Genomic DNA, 18,105 nt, shown 5'->3' on the forward strand with positions numbered 1-18,105 from the left:
GGCTCTTTAATGTTTTGGTACACCTACTGGAGAGCTCTTCTTTGTCTACAGCCATACAGCATCGTTCACACCCTAAGCCTTAGCCCCACCCATTTCTTTAAGGATTCACATGTAAGGCCATGTGCTAAACAGAGTGAGCTAAACAATGAACCTTGATCCCAACCTATACAAACCTATTGTCATAGCTAGCCACAATGCATGAATCTGCAGGTAGCTAAAGCTATGTTATGTTAGCTATCTAGTTAACATTAGGCTATAACTTGCAATGAAAATGGTTTTCTGAAATACAAATAATATTACATGTATTTTGAAAGAGAATGTTCAAAATATCCCCTACGGTAGACAAACCCAGGACCTTCAAATCCCAGGGCGGTGATGCTAACCGTTACGCTATGAACCCTGTTATATATACGTCCGCTTGACACTCTCTTTAAATGGACATTGGTGATGACAGCACGCGTTGGTTCCAAAATGTTTTGTTCATTCACTCAGTACTGACAGAACATTTTTTATCTTGCTAAAAAAAATCATACATACAGATCATACATGTAATGTTAGCCAGCGAGCCGGCCAGCTAACATTAGCTAGCTAGCTAACAGTACATTTTTAACTTGCAATGAAAACGACTTTCTGATCAAATTACAAACATATATCTGAAAATGTAGCTAAACTCTTGCACGTATACATGGATGATCGCTTCTCCCTCATTGTCATGGATGCCATGGTTGCCCTTAGTTTAAAGATGTAATCCGGAGACAGGTGTTTTATACAACAGCCTTCTGTGTTCTCTTTTAGACTCCTTCCACATTTGCTATCAAACTCTGCTTCCATCGGGCATTCCACTGATTTCAAAACTCGGTCAACTTCTTCTTCTGTGCTATTTTTTCCCACATCACTGTCATCAGAAGACTCTGCAATGTTTTAACCTAAATGTTTTAACCTAAATCAGGAATTTCCTCATCTGATTCATTCAGAGACAGAGAGAGTCATTATGGCACGATCTTCCTCCAGAAAGTAGTCCATCACAACTTTTTCCCACAGATCTTTGTCGATAGCACTTATTAAATTCAGGCCAGCAATGTTGAGAGCAGTAGCAACACTTTTGCAGTTTTCATATCTTTCAAAAAAACTGCGCTAGAAAAGATTATCTACTGAGCAGGTCAAGTTATAGACTGAAGCATGCTACATAGCAGACCAATGCAAACTCAACTCTCGGCATGTCCAGCCCATCCATTATCTCAGCCAATACGAACGTACTGCCACAACGCGTAATATTTTACCGTGAGCACTATGGCAGAAGTGAACTCCTTCCTCCTCTACTTTTTTGTCTGCATGAGGCTACAATACATTGAGCTTGTCCTTGTGCTTGTCTCCACACCCTCCAGGTGTCGCTCATCATCCCCAGTGTATTTATCCCTGTGTTTTCTGTTTCTCTGTGCCAGTTCGTCTTGTTTGCCAAGTCAACCAGTGTTTATCTCCTAGCTCCTATTTTCCTAGTCTCTGTTTTTCCTCATCCTACTGGTTTTGACCATTGCCTGTCCAGACACCAAACCCGCCTGCCTGACCATTCTTCCTGCCCTGACCTCGAGCCTGCCTGACGCATTGTACTGTTTGGACTCTGACCTGGTTACTGAAACCCTGCCTGTCCTGACCTCGAGACTGTCTAACGCCCTGTACTGTTTGGACTCTGACCTGGTTTATGAACTCTCGCCTGTACCCAAACTGCCTTTTGCCTACCCCTTGTGTTATAATAAATATCGGAGCTAAACCATCTGCCTCCTGTGTCTGCATATGGGTCTTGTCTTGTGCCCTTATAGAAACTTGATGTATCTCGACAACATTGAGTGCTTGAGCGGGTCTGTGCACTGCGTAGTATCTTCCACAAAAAAAAACACATAAGCTAGCCAGCCAATCATGGGTAGTGGGAAGGTTTCTGCCTTTTTCCATGCCTAAACCAACTAGGCTTGTAATTTAATGATTTGATTCACATTTACAGATGTTCCAGAAGGAATTTTTTATTTTAAAAAAGTTTTTACTTTCAAATGACTCTCCTGTGAAGTAGTGACATATGCCTAGCTTCTTAAAACGGGGGAGCAGGAGTAGACGTTACAGTCCAAATTGATCTAAGTCTAATGGTCACTTTATGGACGCTGTAATTCATTTTAATCCGATGTCTAGAATTTGAGCTAGGTTTGGGTAAAAAAAGTGCTAAAAAAGTGCTAAAAAAGTGCTAGTGCTAACAACCCTGTCAAAAATATGATATAATGATTATTGGTAACGGCTGGACGGATCATGACAACCGGTGGGGAGTGCGTTGTGTACCACCAATCAAGTTGATTGGCAAATTTTCATCGACATTGGTGTTATATTGACTTACATATGATGGTAGGGAGATTTTAATTTAACATTGAGCTTCAACCAATGCATACTATAGTCGCGCCAAACGGCACGATTATAATCATTTCACTCATGTTTGACATACTCTGATACTCCTTCCATTTCAATATTATCGCTTGCACAGTGCTCCTTGGGAAGTTTAAAGCTTGGGAAATCTTTTTGTATCCAAATCCGGCTTTAAACTTCTTCACAACAGTATCTCGGACCTGCCTGGTGTGTTCCTTGTTCTTCATGATGCTCTCTGCGCTTTTAACGGACCTCTGAGACTATCACAGTGCAGGTGCATTTATACGGAGACTTGATTACACACAGGTGGATTGTATTTATCATCATTAGTCATTTAGGTCAACATTGGATCATTCAGAGATCCTCACTGAACTTCTGGAGAGAGTTTGCTGCACTGAAAGTAAAGGGGCTGAATAATTTTGCACGCCCAATTTTTCAGTTTTTGATTTGTTAAAAAAGTTTGAAATATCCAATAAATGTCGTTCCACTTCATGATTGTGTCCCACTTGTTGTTGATTCTTCACAAAAAAATACAGTTTTATATCTTTATGTTTGAAGCCTGAAATGTGGCAAAAGGTCGCAAAGTTCAAGGGGGCCGAATACTTTCGCAAGGCACTGTATGACAAGAAGTGGCAAGGAGTGGAATGAAAGCACAAACAGGTCTCGCGCCCAGGCTAACATTCTACATCACTGACCACCTAATGAGGTCAAGCTTTCTTTGTGGAAAGATTTCTCAAGTAGCATGATTAAGTAATTAACAGCTCAGATAGGGCTTCACTACAGACTGCCCTCTTATGCCAGACAGTGTATAATTTACCATCTAAATATGTTTTTAAAGTGGTAGAATTTAGAGTTATGTGCTCATCGAAAATGTATGAATATCTGAGGTGTAACGTAGAATGCAAATCATCCCTAATGTAAACAGTTTAAGGAACGATGTTTGTGTAGAGAAGCTGTCTAGTTGGTTCTTCATTTGCATGTGGAAGCCTTTAGAAGTGGAAATAGTACAGTATCTTAATAAATAAATCAAATAAACAGGCTGGTGCTTTTTAAAATTAAATAGCATAGATCACAGATGAGACTACACAAACACACACACACGTTTTCTTGTTCTAGTTTGTTGATGAAGAAAACTCCATATGCAATGGTATGGGCTGCTACTGTACACATCACTTCCTGTTGAACGCGGAATGAGAGAGCTCGGTTTGTTGTTTTGGAAAGTTTTGAAATTCTATTGAAAGGTTTCTTAGTAGCTAGCTACCTTTTGAGTTTGGATCCCATGATGTGGTCTGTTGTGCTTGTGGCTGTCTAGATCCCTGCTGTTTGTTGTTGTTTTCAATCTTCCCTGCGACCTGCCCTGTCTGTAACTGCGAGGAGTAACATCGATGTAACCTACATTGCTACCATGACAAGGACCAAAGCCGGCAGGAGTACCGTTGAGAAAAGTGGTGTCTGTCTATCACAGGTGAAGGATCTTTTAAACAAACAAAAATAGTTTTACAAGCAGTTATTAGAAACAAAAAAAATTGCTTCAAGTGTTTTGTCAAAATACTGGTGGAGTTAAAACTCATTTAAAAAATGGATGACCTGACCTTAGAGGTCCAGGACCCGAAGGACAGTTTGCAGTTCTCCCAGGGTCAGCTCCATGAGTTGAAACAGGAGAACGGCAAGATGACAGCAATCTGTAAGTCATTGAGAGAGGACATCAGTTCTGTATGTGAATCCATGATAATAATGATGGAGAAATCAGATTATTTCGAGGGACAATCAAGGCTGAACAACATGGTTGTGGACGGAATTGCAGAATCTCCACAAGACCTGGATGGAGTCTGAGGACAAAGTGAGGGAAATTATCTTGGAGAAACGGAAGATGGACCACAGGAAGATTGAGGTGGAAAGTGCACATAGGCCTAAGCCGATAGTGGCCAAGTTCCTAAGGTTCAATGACAAGGTAGCTGTTCTGGAAAGAGCGAAGAACTTGAGAGAAACGTATATCTTCCTCAACGAGGACTATCCAGAAGCCGTGCGCCAGAATAGGAAAGAACTTATCCCACCCATGAAAGCTACCAGAGTGTGTGGGGACATTGCTTACATCTGCTTTGATAGGCTTATTGTCCACCCTCCCTTCCAAAAGCCTGGAAGGGATGAGAGGGGATGAGAAAGCCAAGCCTATGGGTTCGTAGCTTCAACGTCAACTGATTAATGGAGTGGTGAATGTGTTTTATTCTTTATTGTTTTGTTTGCTGTTTTCTCTGATAAGCTACCGAGGAAAGGGATGAAAACAGCTATTTCTGTACTCACTTAGTTAATAGTTTGATGACACAGCAGTAGCAATACAAGGATATAACATCTACAGAAGAGATGTAAATGTTTATGGGGGAGGTATTGCTGTATATATTCAGACCCATATCTCTGTAATGCTTAGAGAAGATCTTATGTCATGTGTTGTTGAAGTGTTGTGGTTGCAGGTTTACTTTTGGGGTGTTGCTATAGGTCACCAAGTGCTAACAGTAAGTATCTAAATAACATGTGTGAAATGCTTGTGAGGTCTACTTTCTTGGGGACCTGAATAATGACTGGTTTTCAACAAGCTGTCCGCTCAAGAGGAAGCTTCTTACTGTAACCAGTGCCTGTAATCTGGTTCAGGTTATTAATCAACCTACAAGGGTGTTTAAAAACACTTCAGGAACAAGATCATCCACATGTATCAATCACATTTTTACTAATACTGTAGAACTTTGTTCTGAGGCTGTATCCGTACCCATTGGATGCAGTAATACCAATATAGTGGCTATATCCAGGAAAGCCAAAGTTCCGAAAGCTGCGCCTAAAATAGTGTAAAGAGATTTTGCTGTGACTCTTATGTGGATGATGTTAAAAATATTTGTTGGTCTGATGTGATTAATAAGGAACATCCAGCCGCTGCACTTGATGCATTTATGATGTTGCTTCTTCCAATTATTGATAAACATGCACCTGTTAAGAAACTGACTGTTAGAACTGTTAAGGCTCCATGGATTAATAAGGAATTTAAAAACTGTATGGTTGAATTAAGAAAAAGGAGTGGCTAAAAGGCCCAAATCCAGAACAAATTGAAGAAAGTGTACAGTATTCTATAGGGCCATTAAGGCAACGAACTCCCTTCCATCTCATATTGCTCAAATGTACAGCAAACCTGGTGTATGTCATGTTTCATGTTTTGTGTGAACCCCGGGAAGAGTAGCTGCTGCTTTCGCAACAGTTAATGGGGATCCTAATAAAATACCACATACCGCTACCTCAGTGCTCTGCTCTGTACTGCAACGACACAGCCTCTCGCTGGTCCCATGTGTTCTGCCATTTTAATTAAACTGTTGATTTAAAGCCTCACCCTAACAGCCCTCGTGCATGCATGCTTTCATTTCTGCCTGTGTGTTGCCTTTCTTATTATGTTTGCATGTCTGAATTACCATTCTTTAATGTCAAATACAAATCAAATCAAATTGTATTTGTCACATGCTTCGTAAACAACAGGTGTAGATTAACAGTGAAATGCTTACTTATGGGCTCTTCCCAACAATGCAGAGAAATATTTAGAAATAATATAAAATAATTACTAAAGGATGTCACGTTCTGACCTTAGTTCTTTTGTTATGTCTTTGTTTTAGTATGGTCAGGGCGTGAGTTGGGTGGGTTGTCTATGTTCCTTTTTCTATGTGGTGTTTTTGTGTTTGGCCTGGTATGGCTCTCAGAGAGGTGTCGTTAGCTGTCTCTGATTGAGAATCATACTTAGGTAGCCTTTTCCCACCTGTGTGGTGTGGGTGATTATTTTCTGTTCAGTGTTTTTTCTGCACCATACAGGACTGTTCGTTTGTCATTTTATTTGTTTTTGTTCAGTGTTCATTACGTTATTAAAAATATGAACACTTACCACGCTGAGCATTGGTCCTCACTTTCTTCCACCACAGACGAGCGTTACAAAGGAATAAATACACAATGACTACCGATAACTTCGCTATCTATATACACGTGTATCAGTACAGAGTCGATGTGCAGGGGTATGAGGTAATTGAAGTATATACTGTATGTACATATAGGTAGTGATAAAGTGACTAGGCAACAAGATAGATAATAAACAGTAGCAGCAGTGTATGTGAGTCAAAAGAGTTATTGCAAAAAGGCTCAATGCAGACAGTCTGAGTAGTTTTTGTTAACTAATTAACTAACAATTTAGCAGTTTTATGGCTTGAGGGTAGAAGCTGCTCAGGGTCCTGTTGGTTTCAGATTTGGTGCATCGGTACTGCTTGCTGTGTGGTAGCAAAGAGAACAGTCTACAACTTTTGTATCTGGAGTTAGACCATTTTTAGGGCCTCCCTCTGACACTGCCTGGCATAGATGTCCTGGATGGCAGGGAGCTCGGCTCCAATGATGTACTGGACCATACACACTACCATATGTAGCACCTTGCAGTCAGATGCCAAGCAGTTGCCATACCAAACGGTGGATGCAGCCAGTCTCAATGGTGCAGCTGTAATATTTTTGAGGATCTGAGGGCCCATGACAACTCTTTTAAGTCTCCTGATGCGGAAGAGGCTTTGTCGTGCCTTATTCACGACTGTGTTGGTGTGTGTGGACCATGATGATTCCTTAGTGATGTGGACACTGAGGAACATGAAGCTCTCACCCGCTCCACTACATCCCCGTCATTTCCTGTAGTTCACCATTAGCTCCTTTAACTTGCTGACGTTAAGGGAGAGTTTGAAGCCCTGGCACCACACAGCCAGGTCATTGCCCTCCTCCCTATAGGCTGTCTCATCGTTGTCTGTGATCAGGCCAACCACTGTCGTGCCGTCAACAAACTTAATGATGGTGCTGAAGTTGTGCGCGGACACGCAGTTGTGGGTGAACAGGGAGTACAGGAGGGTACTCTAAGCATGCACCCCTGAAGGGCCCCCGTGTTGAGGGTCAGCATGGCGGATGTGTTATTGCCTACCGTCACCACCTGGGAGCGGCCCGTCAGGAAGTCCAGGATACAGTTGCAGAGGTGTTGATGTGAGCCATCACCAGCCTTTCAAAGCATTTCATGGCTACAGATGTGAGTGCTACGGGGTAATAGTTGTTTAGACAGGTTACCTTGGCGTTCTTGGGCACAGGGACTAAAGTGGTCTGCTTGAAACATGTAGGTATTACAGACTGGTTCAGGGAGAGGTTGAAAATGTCAGTGAAGAAACTTGCCAGCTGGTCAGTGCATGCTCTAAGTATGCTTCCTGGTAATCCGGCTTTTGAATGTTGTTAACCTGTTTAAAAGTCTTACTTGTATTCCTGTAATGTCACTTTGCCTGTTTGAAGGCTTTATCAGGTGTGAAGGTAAGACCCAGATGCAGACAACGTCGAATTAACAATGGTTTATTAATAATCCAACAGGGCCAGGCAATAGACAGGTCAAGGCAGGCAGGGGTCAGTAAACCAGAGGTGTTTCTGTATTGAGCTCGTCACTGATACTTCCTCTTTTAGTTTTGGATTGTAAGCAGGAAACAGAAGGATAGCATTATGGTCAGATTTGCCAAAGTGATGGCAAGGGAGAGCTTTATATACGTTTCAGTGTGTGGAGTATCTAGAGTTTTATCTTCTCTAGTTGCACAGGTGACTTCCTGCTAAAAATGAGTCAAAACAGATTTCAGGTTCCCAGCATTAAAATCCCTGGCCCCTAGGAGTGCTGCCTCTAGATGTACATTTTCTTTTTAAATTATGGCGCCTATACAGCTGGTTGAGTGTGGTCTTAGTGCCAGTATTGGTTTGTGGTGGTAAATAGACAGTTACAAAAAATATAGTAGTATGGTCTACAGTTTTTCATTAGATATTCTAACTCAGGCGAGCAAAAACTTGAGACTTCCTTAACATTAGAGATTGTGCATCAGCTGTTGTTAATTAAGATACACACCCCTCCCCCTTAACCTTACCGAAGACATTCAGTATTGATGATGCTGTACAGCTAAATGCCTGTTATCCATGTTCTTGTTCAGCTTTGACTCCGGGAAACATAGGATGTTACAGTTCTTCAGGTTCTGTTGATAGGATAGTCTCGAACAGAGCTTTTCCGGTGTGTATTCTAGTGATTGTACATTCACCAATAGAATCGAGGGTAGAGGCGGTTTATTTACTTGACGACATTGTCTCATCAGGATATCCACTCGTTTGCCTCTCTTGCACCATCCCTTCCTCTCTCAAGTCACGGGGATTAGGGCCTGGTCCGGAATAATCCAGAGCTGCCTACTCATTGGAGTAGAAATGAAAAGTAGAAATGTTCATCCAATTCAAGGTTAGTGATCACTGTTCTGATTTTAGTCATAGGAAATGATGGAGGAAACATTATGTACGAAGACAACGGTAAAGAAAAGCACACACTAAATAGCAGAATTGTTCAGGAGCCTGTACAGCGAGCTCGCTGCAGCGTCATCTCCTCCAAATGGGAGTTTGTCTCAATATCTCAATATCAATGTGTGATAAATCAACCAGACGCCGTATTACCCCAGACGCCAATTTCAGGGCCAGCCGAAAGTTGTTTTCCTATTATATTAAAAAGGCAATTTCGTGATGAAATACGTGTTCATGCATCAAACAAGCTTTATTGGAATGTATTCGTTATGAAACAAAGTCAATAGCAGGAAAACAGACGTTCAGCTACTAGCAAATTAATGTGTGGTTTTCATTCAGGTAATGCTGTTCAGCATGGTTTGGGATCAATTCCATTTAAATTTCAATGAATTAGTATTTCAGTTTACTTCCTGAAGTGATTGTATTGAAATGGAACTGATCCCAAAGGCTAAAACGCACAAGGTTTTACATTGTCTCAGCTAAATATAGAGCGAGAGAAACACTCCATTTTGATGGGGGACCAGACAAAAGCTGACCCACATGACCTTTTAATTTCCTCCAGCTGAGGGCTGGCCATCAAAGAGATGAGCGAGTGTGTGCGTCAGTGGCGGTTGGTGCTGTTTAAGATTAGCATGGCCTTATTTCTATTACAACATATTGGATGACTGTCATTCAGATTCCATTCACCCAGCTCAATGTAACATTAATTGGTTTAGGCTACTACATGATACTTACATTTTCCCTATACCCATCATGAGGTTGCTACAACCTACGAATGAAAGCTTACAACGAAGGTGCACAGGTCGAGAGAAAAATGTGTGTAATCATGGTGACACAGTGACACATTCAGTACCACTGTGCACACTCTTGCCTGCATCTACAGTAGCTGATCTAGGGTGTAATCATTAGTCCCAACAGTTGCAAACTGTTTATCCCCATTTCGTTACGTTTGTTTCCATTTAAAAAACTTTTTCAACTGAATCGGCAGAATGAATACACTCCTGATCACCAGCACACACAGGTCACTTTCATAGCAGCCACATTCAAACAGCATGATCACTTTGCTCACATCTGCGCTCTTTTGCTCTACCTTTTTCCTTCACTTCAGGACTTCACAGCTGTCTGTGAACAGGCGAAAAAACCTTTCCAAGCCAAAGCATACCATGACCGCTAACCGCTACACACAGCCTACATCTTTGTCACCATATTAGCGAACGTCATAGTTAACATAGCTACTAGTACTAACGCGTTAGTAAACCCACTACAATAATGCAGAACAGTGTACAGCAAGCAGTTTAGCAGTTACACTGGCAGGCCCAGGCCCAGGTGGCAATACTTTTATAAAACCAAAAGCTTACTTTAACTTGGAAGAGTTTCAGTGTTGGATAGCCATAGCCAGCTAGCTAACACAGCATCCCTCTCTGCTTGAGCTGGGTGTTTGAGTAGGATACACTACAGTAGGCCGGCCTATCAGTATGAAAATTATCCTCACATTAATATATACAGTACACTACCATTCAAAAGTTTGGGATCACTTAGATATTTCCTTGTTTTTGAAAGAATTGTTTGTTTTTTTGTCCATTAAAATAACATCAAATTGATCATAAATACAGTGTAGACATTGATAATGTTGTAAATTACTTTTGTAGCTGGAAACGGCAGATTATTTATGGAATATCTACATAGGTGTACAGAGGCCCATTATCAGCAGCCGTCACTCCTGTGTTACAATGGCATGTTGTGTTAGCTAATCCAAGTTTATCCATTTAAAAGGCTCATTGATCATTAGAAAACCCTTCTGCAATTATGTTAGCACAGCTGAAAACTGTTGTACTAATTAAAGAAGCAATCAAACTGACCTCCTTTAGACTGTTTGAGTATCTGGAGCATCAGCATATGCGGGTTTGATTACATGCTCAAAATGGCCCAAAACAAAGACCTTTCTTCTGAAACTCGTCAGTCTATTCTTGTTCTGAGAAATGAAGGCTATACCATAAGAGAAATTGCCAAGAAACTGAAGATCTCGTAAAATGATGTGTACTACTCCCTTCACAGAACAGCGCAAATTGGCTCTAACTACAATAGAAAGAGGAGTGGGAGGCCCTTGCACAACTGAGCAAGAGGACAAGTACATTAGAGTGTCTAGTTTGAGAAACAGACGCCTCACAAGTCCTCAACTGGCAGCTTCATTAAATAGTACCCGCAAAACACCAGTCTCAACGTCAACAGTGAAGAGGATACTCCGGGATGCTGGCCTTCTAGGCAGAGTTCCTCTGTCTAGTGTCTGTGTTATTTTGCCCATCTTAATATTTTATTTTTATTGGCCAGTCTGAGATATGGCTTTTTCTTTGCAACTCTGCCTTGAAGGACAGCATCCTGGAGTCGCCTCTTCACTGTTGACATTGAGACTCATGTTTTGCATGTACTATTTAATGAAGCTGACAGTTGAGTACTCGTGAGGCGTCTGTTTCTCACATTAGACACTCTAATGTACTTGTCCTCTTGCTCAGTTGTGCACCGGGGCCTCCCACTTCGCTTTCTATTCTGGTTAGCGCCAGTTTGCTCTGTTCTAACATAATTGCAAAAGGTTTTTCTAATGATCAATTAGCCTTTTAAAATGATACACTTGGAGTAGCTTGGTCCTCCTTAATTTCAGAATAAATTAATTTGTACAAAACTGTTCAACCAATGTCTTTCTCTCTCTCTCTTTGAGTCAACTATATACCACATATTATGCACTGCAATACTTGCTAGCTGTAGCTTATGCTTTCAGTACTAGATTCATTCTCTGGTCCTTGGATTGGGTGGACAACATATCAGTTCATGTTGCAAGAGCTCTGATAGGTTGGAGGACGTCCTCTGGAAGTTGTCATAATTACTCTGTAAGTCTACTGAAGGGGGTGGCCATGAGCCTCCTAGGTTTTGTATTGAAGTCAATTTACCCAGAGGAGGACAGAAGCTAGCTGTCCTCCGGCTACACCATGGTGCTACCCTACAGAGTGCTGTTGAGGCTACTGTAGACATTCATAGGAAAACAGTGTGTTTTAATCAATTATTTGGTGACGTGAATATATTTAGTATAGCTGTAAATAAAGAGGAAAACTTTTTTAATGTTTCGCTATTTTATTTTTCTGAAATTCCCTGAGGAGGACGGTCCTGTCCTTCCTCCACTAAGGAGCGTCTACTGGTGTGCGTGTGTTTGCGTGTCTCAGCCCTTTGACATGTGTGTGTGTGTTAAACATTCCAATGAGGTACAAGATAGAGCGTGTCCCTTTCCCCCTTGTGTGCCACATACTGTATGTTGCTGTCATCCACATACCTCCTCTCCTCACCCACAGTACTCAGCCTCTCTCCTCCTCTCCTCACCTACAGCACTCAGCCTATCTCCTCCTCTCCTCAACCCACAGCCTTGTCCCTCTCCTTCCCTCTGCCTCTCCTCCTCTCCTCTCTCCCACACAAAACCCCCACACTCCTAACCTCCTGTCCTTCTCTCTAACAACACATACTGTAGCTCTTCTCTACTTTCCTCTTCTCCTCTCTCCTCTTCTCTCCTTTCCTCTCCTTTCCTGCTCTCCTCCTCTTCTCTCTTCTACTCCTCCTCTCCTCCTCTTCTCTCATCTCCTTTCCTCTCCTCTCCTTTCCTGTCCTCGTCTTTCCTCTCCTCCTCTCTCCTCTTCTCTCCGCACACATCCTAGTCTCAGTGGCTTGTGGTGATAATCTCTCTGTTCCCAGAAAGCCCTGGCTCTCCGCTGCTTGAGGCTCATCATCCCGTATTATTACACTTTCTCAATAGAAGCCTGTGGTTGCTATGGAAGCCAGCAGTAGCGCTGTTCTAGGCACTGCCTGGAGAGTGTTAGACATAGAAATAGAATACCTAGAATGGATAAGATTTCCATTCTAGTTATTCTGTTGATGGCATTAGATATATTGGGAGATAAACAGTCTCCACGATTTCTCAAGGATTTCTTTGTGATATTTTGGGGCAAAAATGCACTGACGAGGGAAAAAGTTTGTTGATATGTGGCTTGATTAAACCATATTATGAGGTAAATGTGTGGTGAGTGGTTGACATTGCGAGCCCTCTTATTGTTCTGTGATAAGAGTATGTAATACCATTGCGAGGATTTGACTGTTTTATGCAATAACATTGCGAGGATTTGACTGTTTTGTGCAATAACATTGCGAGGATTTGACTGTTTTATGCAATAACATTGCGAGGATTTGACTGTTTTGTGCAATAACATTGCGAGGATTTGACTGTTTTGTGCAATAACATTGCATTTATTTGTTTGTTATTTGTTTAGTTGGATCCTATTAACTTTTGACAAGTAATTAAACACTGGTACACTGATAGACAAGGACAGTCACACAAATGTATATAGTGTGGTAAAATGTGCAAGCCCTCGCTTAATAAGCAGGGAATTCTTGATTTTGCAACCCCCAAGAGTGACTGAATTAGCCCTAGATACCTCACTTTACAGTTACAGCAGCTGGCAGCCACTCACAGTATCATGCAAAGGTCAAAGAAATCCACTGGCATGAAATATTGAATACCTGAAGAACATTACATGGTGGAAATAGGAGTGTTATTTTTACAGTCTGAATCTAGAGGAGACAGTAACTGTATATTGAGATGGTTTAAGGTAATGAACATGGATGTGTTTGGCAGCTTTGGAGGTATGGGGTTGTATAGGCATGTTTATTGAGTCTACTCTCCTTTCCCTTTATTATAGTTTTTCCAATGCCAGCCCACTAAGCCGGATTAACACAGGAGTATATTTGCAATCCAGCTAAATGTAAATTTCACAGTATATATATATATATATATATATATTTGTGTGTGTGTGTGTGTGTGTGTGTGTGTGTGTGTGTGTGTGTGTGTGTGTGTGTGTGTGTGTGTGTGTGTGTGTGTGTGTGTGTGTTATCCCTTGTCTTCTGTATGTGGTTCCCTTTCTGACACGAATCCAAGTCATACTACTGCCCCCTGCTGTAACAGTGTGTAATCACAGGAGTTTAGACAGCACAGATTGGGCTAAACTAACCCCTTATTCTCTTCTCTCTTCCCTAGACTCTACGGACTGAAATAGGAGAAACAGTTACTGTGGATTTGTACAGAACTCATCACAGGAACAACTCTTTCTGAGGTCTGTCTGATTAGAAGCGCGTGGAACTCCATTCTCTCCTCCCCAGTAGATTCTCTTTAGAAGCCCCACAGTGAAGGCACAGTGATACCTTTGGACAATTGAAGCAAACGCACGCATTTGCCTCAGGAAATGTCCTGCTGCTGTTGTCCTCTGCCAGTCCATGTTGCTTCCGTGAGGACTCGGCCACTACAAAGTCTACAACTGAAGATATGTGGTTTTGTCATTTTCCTATGGAGCAATAAAGCCCAGCTGCTATGTTCACTCTATTACTGAGGGGATTCCCAGGTTATGGAGTTGTGTTGTGATGTCAGCAGTAGAACAGCAGACTCAATGGAACTGCGCTGAGAGAGGGAATGCACCAGTCTGTATGGCTTAAACAGACCATAATATATCATTGCAATTCTCCCAACCTGAATTGGTCCCATTGCCCTCTCGGTCCTAGAAGTGTTGTCTTTTCCAAACCAATCAATGGAGGACACGTTGCATTATTCTAAGGAGTGGGAGTGCATTCTTCTCAATAATGTAAACAAATCCAAATGTATCTGTTAATCTAGTAGGGATTGGTATGGTATACTTGACTTTTGCCTCTAAAATAACTTCCTGAACAAACTGTAAAGTAGGACTACAACTTTTGTTTTGGAGGACTACAACAGGAAGTTCAATAGAACTATAACCCCCATTACCCACCATGGTGTTGCCGCAGCCAGACAAGCGCCATGTGTGCCTGACCACAATGGTGATCATGACCAGCATGGCCTTTATGGATGCCTACCTAGTAGAGCAGAACCAAGGGCCCAGGAAGGTAAGAGGCCATTTAAAAAAAAAAGCTGTATACTGTGATTCAAAAAAGAATACAACTATTTATCATTCATTTAAAAGTCAAAAAATAGATGTACCAATCATAGACTGTAGCTTTGAATTACAAAATGTTTTCAACTTGGCCTTTAATCAGTGATTTTAATGTTTTGACATCCTTAGTTTTTTTGCATCTCTTTCATTGCCTTTCAATTGTTTGCTTTTACTGTAAAAACTGTGTTGTGATTTTAATGATAGGTAAATAAAGTACGATGTGTATTTGTAGATCGGGGTGTGCATAATCGTGCTGGTGGGAGACATCTGTTTCCTCATCGTGCTGCGCTACGTGGCGGTTTGGGTCGGGGCCGAGGTGAAAACTGCCAAGCGTGGCTATGCCATGATCCTCTGGTTCCTCTACATCTTCGTCCTGGAGATCAAACTCTACTTCGTCTTCCAGGTAGGCAGACAGGTGGGCCAGAAAGCAGAGTGTCACGGGTTCGAATGGGCCGCTGTAATAGGAATTTCCAGCTGAACAAAAAGGAGAGCAGTCATTGATAAAGTCATTCAAAATCAATACGGTTTAATTACAATAATGCAGGGAGACACCTCCAGAACAGATGCATAGAATGTCTCTAACTGGCCTCTTAATATTCTAATCAGACAGCACCAAGTGTACTGTAAACACCAGCCAGAGAGGCTTCAAGGAAGTCCAAACAAAAGGCAGTGATTGTCAGCTGCTACAGAATCACACAGTGTTTCACATAATACAATGATAATCAGTGTCCTCAGTCCTTGTATCTCCAGTCATTCAATATCAACAGATATGAGTTTAATCCATAACATCTAGTCTAGTGACCATCAATCCGAGTGTTACAAACAGAACACTTGGAATCATGTGTAGTACAGAACGGGAAAACACAGAAATATGCTAAACATTGCGTTAAACACTCTAAACTGAATATGAACGTTATTCATTTTAAATATTCCCATTACAGCCGGCAACCGGAGTGTTGCTGGCATCAGTATCCCAGATACCATCTCCTTTCGTTGTGCCCTTGAGCAGGTTACTCCAGCCCTAAACTGCTCCAGGGAAGCTGCACTGTGGCTAACCGAGGGGTGTGTATGTGTGTATTGGCTGGGTGGCGGGGAGGGGATGCTGCAAACTGATAGTTTCAAGTCGGGATTTGACAGGGCTGGATATTCACAGAAATCCAGAAAAAGACACATTTCAATATCTCTCTGACAATTAACAACAAAGAATGTCTTATATCTTCTAGAACTACAAGGCGGACAGGAAGAGCCTGGAGACGGTGGCCCGCAAGGCTCTAACCTTACTCCTCTCTGTGTGCGTCCCGGGGCTGTACCTGGTCCTTGTTGCTCTGGACAGCATGGAGTATGTGAGAACCTTCCGGAAGAAGGAGGACATGCGGGGGAGGCTGTTCTGGGTGGCCCTGGACCTGCTGGATGTTCTGGACATCCAGGCCAACCTGTGGGAGCCCCAGCGGACGGGCCTACCCATCTGGGCTGAGGGACTGATGTTCTTCTACTGCTACATCCTCCTCCTTATCCTGCCCTGTGTCTCCCTGTCTGAGATCAGTGTCCAGGGGGAGCACGTCTCGCCCCAGAAGATGATGCTGTACCCTGTTCTTAGTCTTGTTACCATAAACATAGTGACAATCATGATCCGTGGGGTCAACATGGTGCTGTTCCAGGATAGTAGGGTTTCCACAATCTTCATAGGGAAGAACGTGGTGGCCATAGCCACGAAGGCCTGTACGTTTCTGGAGTATAGGAGGCAGGTGAAGGAGTTCCCTCCACAGGACCCTAGCATGGCAGGTATAGCATTAGAGCTGCAACAAGGGAACTCTGTGGGTCACAACCACGGGCACAACCAGACCTTGCCCAATGCCACCACTAGCCTCCCCGACGAACCCTCACCAACCGAGGTCATAGACACATGACCCTCGCCCATGGATAGTTACATCATTTTCACACTGTAATGCCGAGCGGATCCATACTGTGATGGCTTGGGTATTTTTCTTTCACACTGTGCTTTCCAGCAACTACCAGCGCAGTACAGCTTGGCTTAGCTTGGCTTAGTAGTGTGAAAAGTGTGACAAGTGTCTGACCCTGGGCAAAGCTAGACTGGACTAGACTTCTCAGAGCTCAGCTAGACTGAACTAGACTTCTCAGAGCACAGGATGACCCCCAAAAAGACTGTTTCCGTCCAATGGGGTGGCAGAAAGAAACATCATGTTTCACTGAGTCCGCTCCAGCTCAGGAAAACGGCCCAGCGCCTTGCCAGCCAGCCTACCAGATGAACTGATGAGATCATTCTGATAAAGACTGATGTGTTTTTCTATTCTATTGTGTGTGTTTCTATACTTCTCTATAGTGGACTAGCAGACAGACAGACAGACAGACAGACAGACAGACAGACAGACAGACAGACAGACAGACAGACAGACAGACAGACAGACAGACAGACAGACAGACAGACAGACAGACAGACAGACAGACAGACAGACAGACAGACAGACACATACAGGTGACCTCAGATACAAAGCCCAACTCAGCTGACATGAGCTTATAAGTCCACCTGTAACCAGACCTGGGTGCAAATACTATTCAAAATAATTTCAAATACTTTATCTGGACTTGATTGAGCTTTCCTGGCACAATGGAACCAATGGAATAGTAGCAAGACTGCAAACCACACCAATCTGGCACTCCAGGCAGGCTAGAGCAAACAAACGTTTTTTAAAGATTTCCAGTAGTACTTGAACCCAGGTCTCCTGTAAACTCCTTGTACTTTTTGACAAACTGGGATTTTTTGTAATTCCAAAACAATGTTTTTAAGTGATGGTGTAATGCTGTAATTCTCTTTGTTATTTTAAATATATATACAGTACCAGTCAAAAGTTTGGACACACCTACTCATTCAAGGGTTTTTCTTGATTTTTACTATTTTCTACATTGTCGAATAATATTGAAGACATCAAAACTATAGTAGTAACCAAAAAAGTGTTAAACAAATGAAAATATATTTTATATTATAGATCTTCAAAGTAGCCATCCTTTTCCTTGATGACAGCTTTGCACACTCTTGGCATTCTCTAAACCAGCTTCATGAGGAATTATTTTCCAACAGTCTTGAAGAAGTTCCCACATACGCTGAATACTTGTTGGCTGCTTTTCCTTCACTCTGCGGTCCAACTCATCCCAAACCATTGCAATTGGGTTGAGGTCGGGTGATTGTGGAGGCCAGGTCATCTGATGCAGCACTCCATCACTCTAATTTGTCAAATAGCCCTTACACAGCCTGGAGGTGTGTTGGGTCATTGTCCTGTTGAAAAACAAATGATAGTCCCACTAAGCGCAAATCAGATGGGATGGCATATCGCTGCAG

General features: G+C 42.3%; 1 protein-coding gene across 1 annotated transcript; it reads left to right on the forward strand.

The window, feature by feature from the left end:
- Positions 1–13,654: 13,654 nt before the first annotated feature.
- tmem121aa (transmembrane protein 121Aa) lies at positions 13,655–17,662 on the forward strand. Its single transcript, XM_021585277.2, has 3 exons — positions 13,655–14,703; positions 14,983–15,153; positions 15,974–17,662. Exons 1-3 carry the CDS (start codon positions 14,590–14,592, stop codon positions 16,655–16,657), a joined length of 969 nt encoding a protein of 322 aa, XP_021440952.1. The 5' UTR covers positions 13,655–14,589; the 3' UTR covers positions 16,658–17,662.
- Positions 17,663–18,105: the final 443 nt, after the last annotated feature.

Source organism: Oncorhynchus mykiss, chromosome 25, assembly GCF_013265735.2.
Source record: "Oncorhynchus mykiss isolate Arlee chromosome 25, USDA_OmykA_1.1, whole genome shotgun sequence".
Lineage (NCBI taxonomy): Eukaryota > Metazoa > Chordata > Actinopteri > Salmoniformes > Salmonidae > Oncorhynchus > Oncorhynchus mykiss.

Bases quoted from the DNA above. Each gene is read 5' to 3' on its own strand.
- tmem121aa (XM_021585277.2), top strand. From the start codon at position 14,590: ATGGTGTTGCCGCAGCCAGACAAGCGCCATGTGTGCCTGACCACAATG. The intron at 14,704-14,982 runs GTAAGAGGCCAT...GTGTATTTGTAG, and splicing joins AGAACCAAGGGCCCAGGAAG to ATCGGGGTGTGCATAATCGT. The intron at 15,154-15,973 runs GTAGGCAGACAG...TATATCTTCTAG, and splicing joins AACTCTACTTCGTCTTCCAG to AACTACAAGGCGGACAGGAA.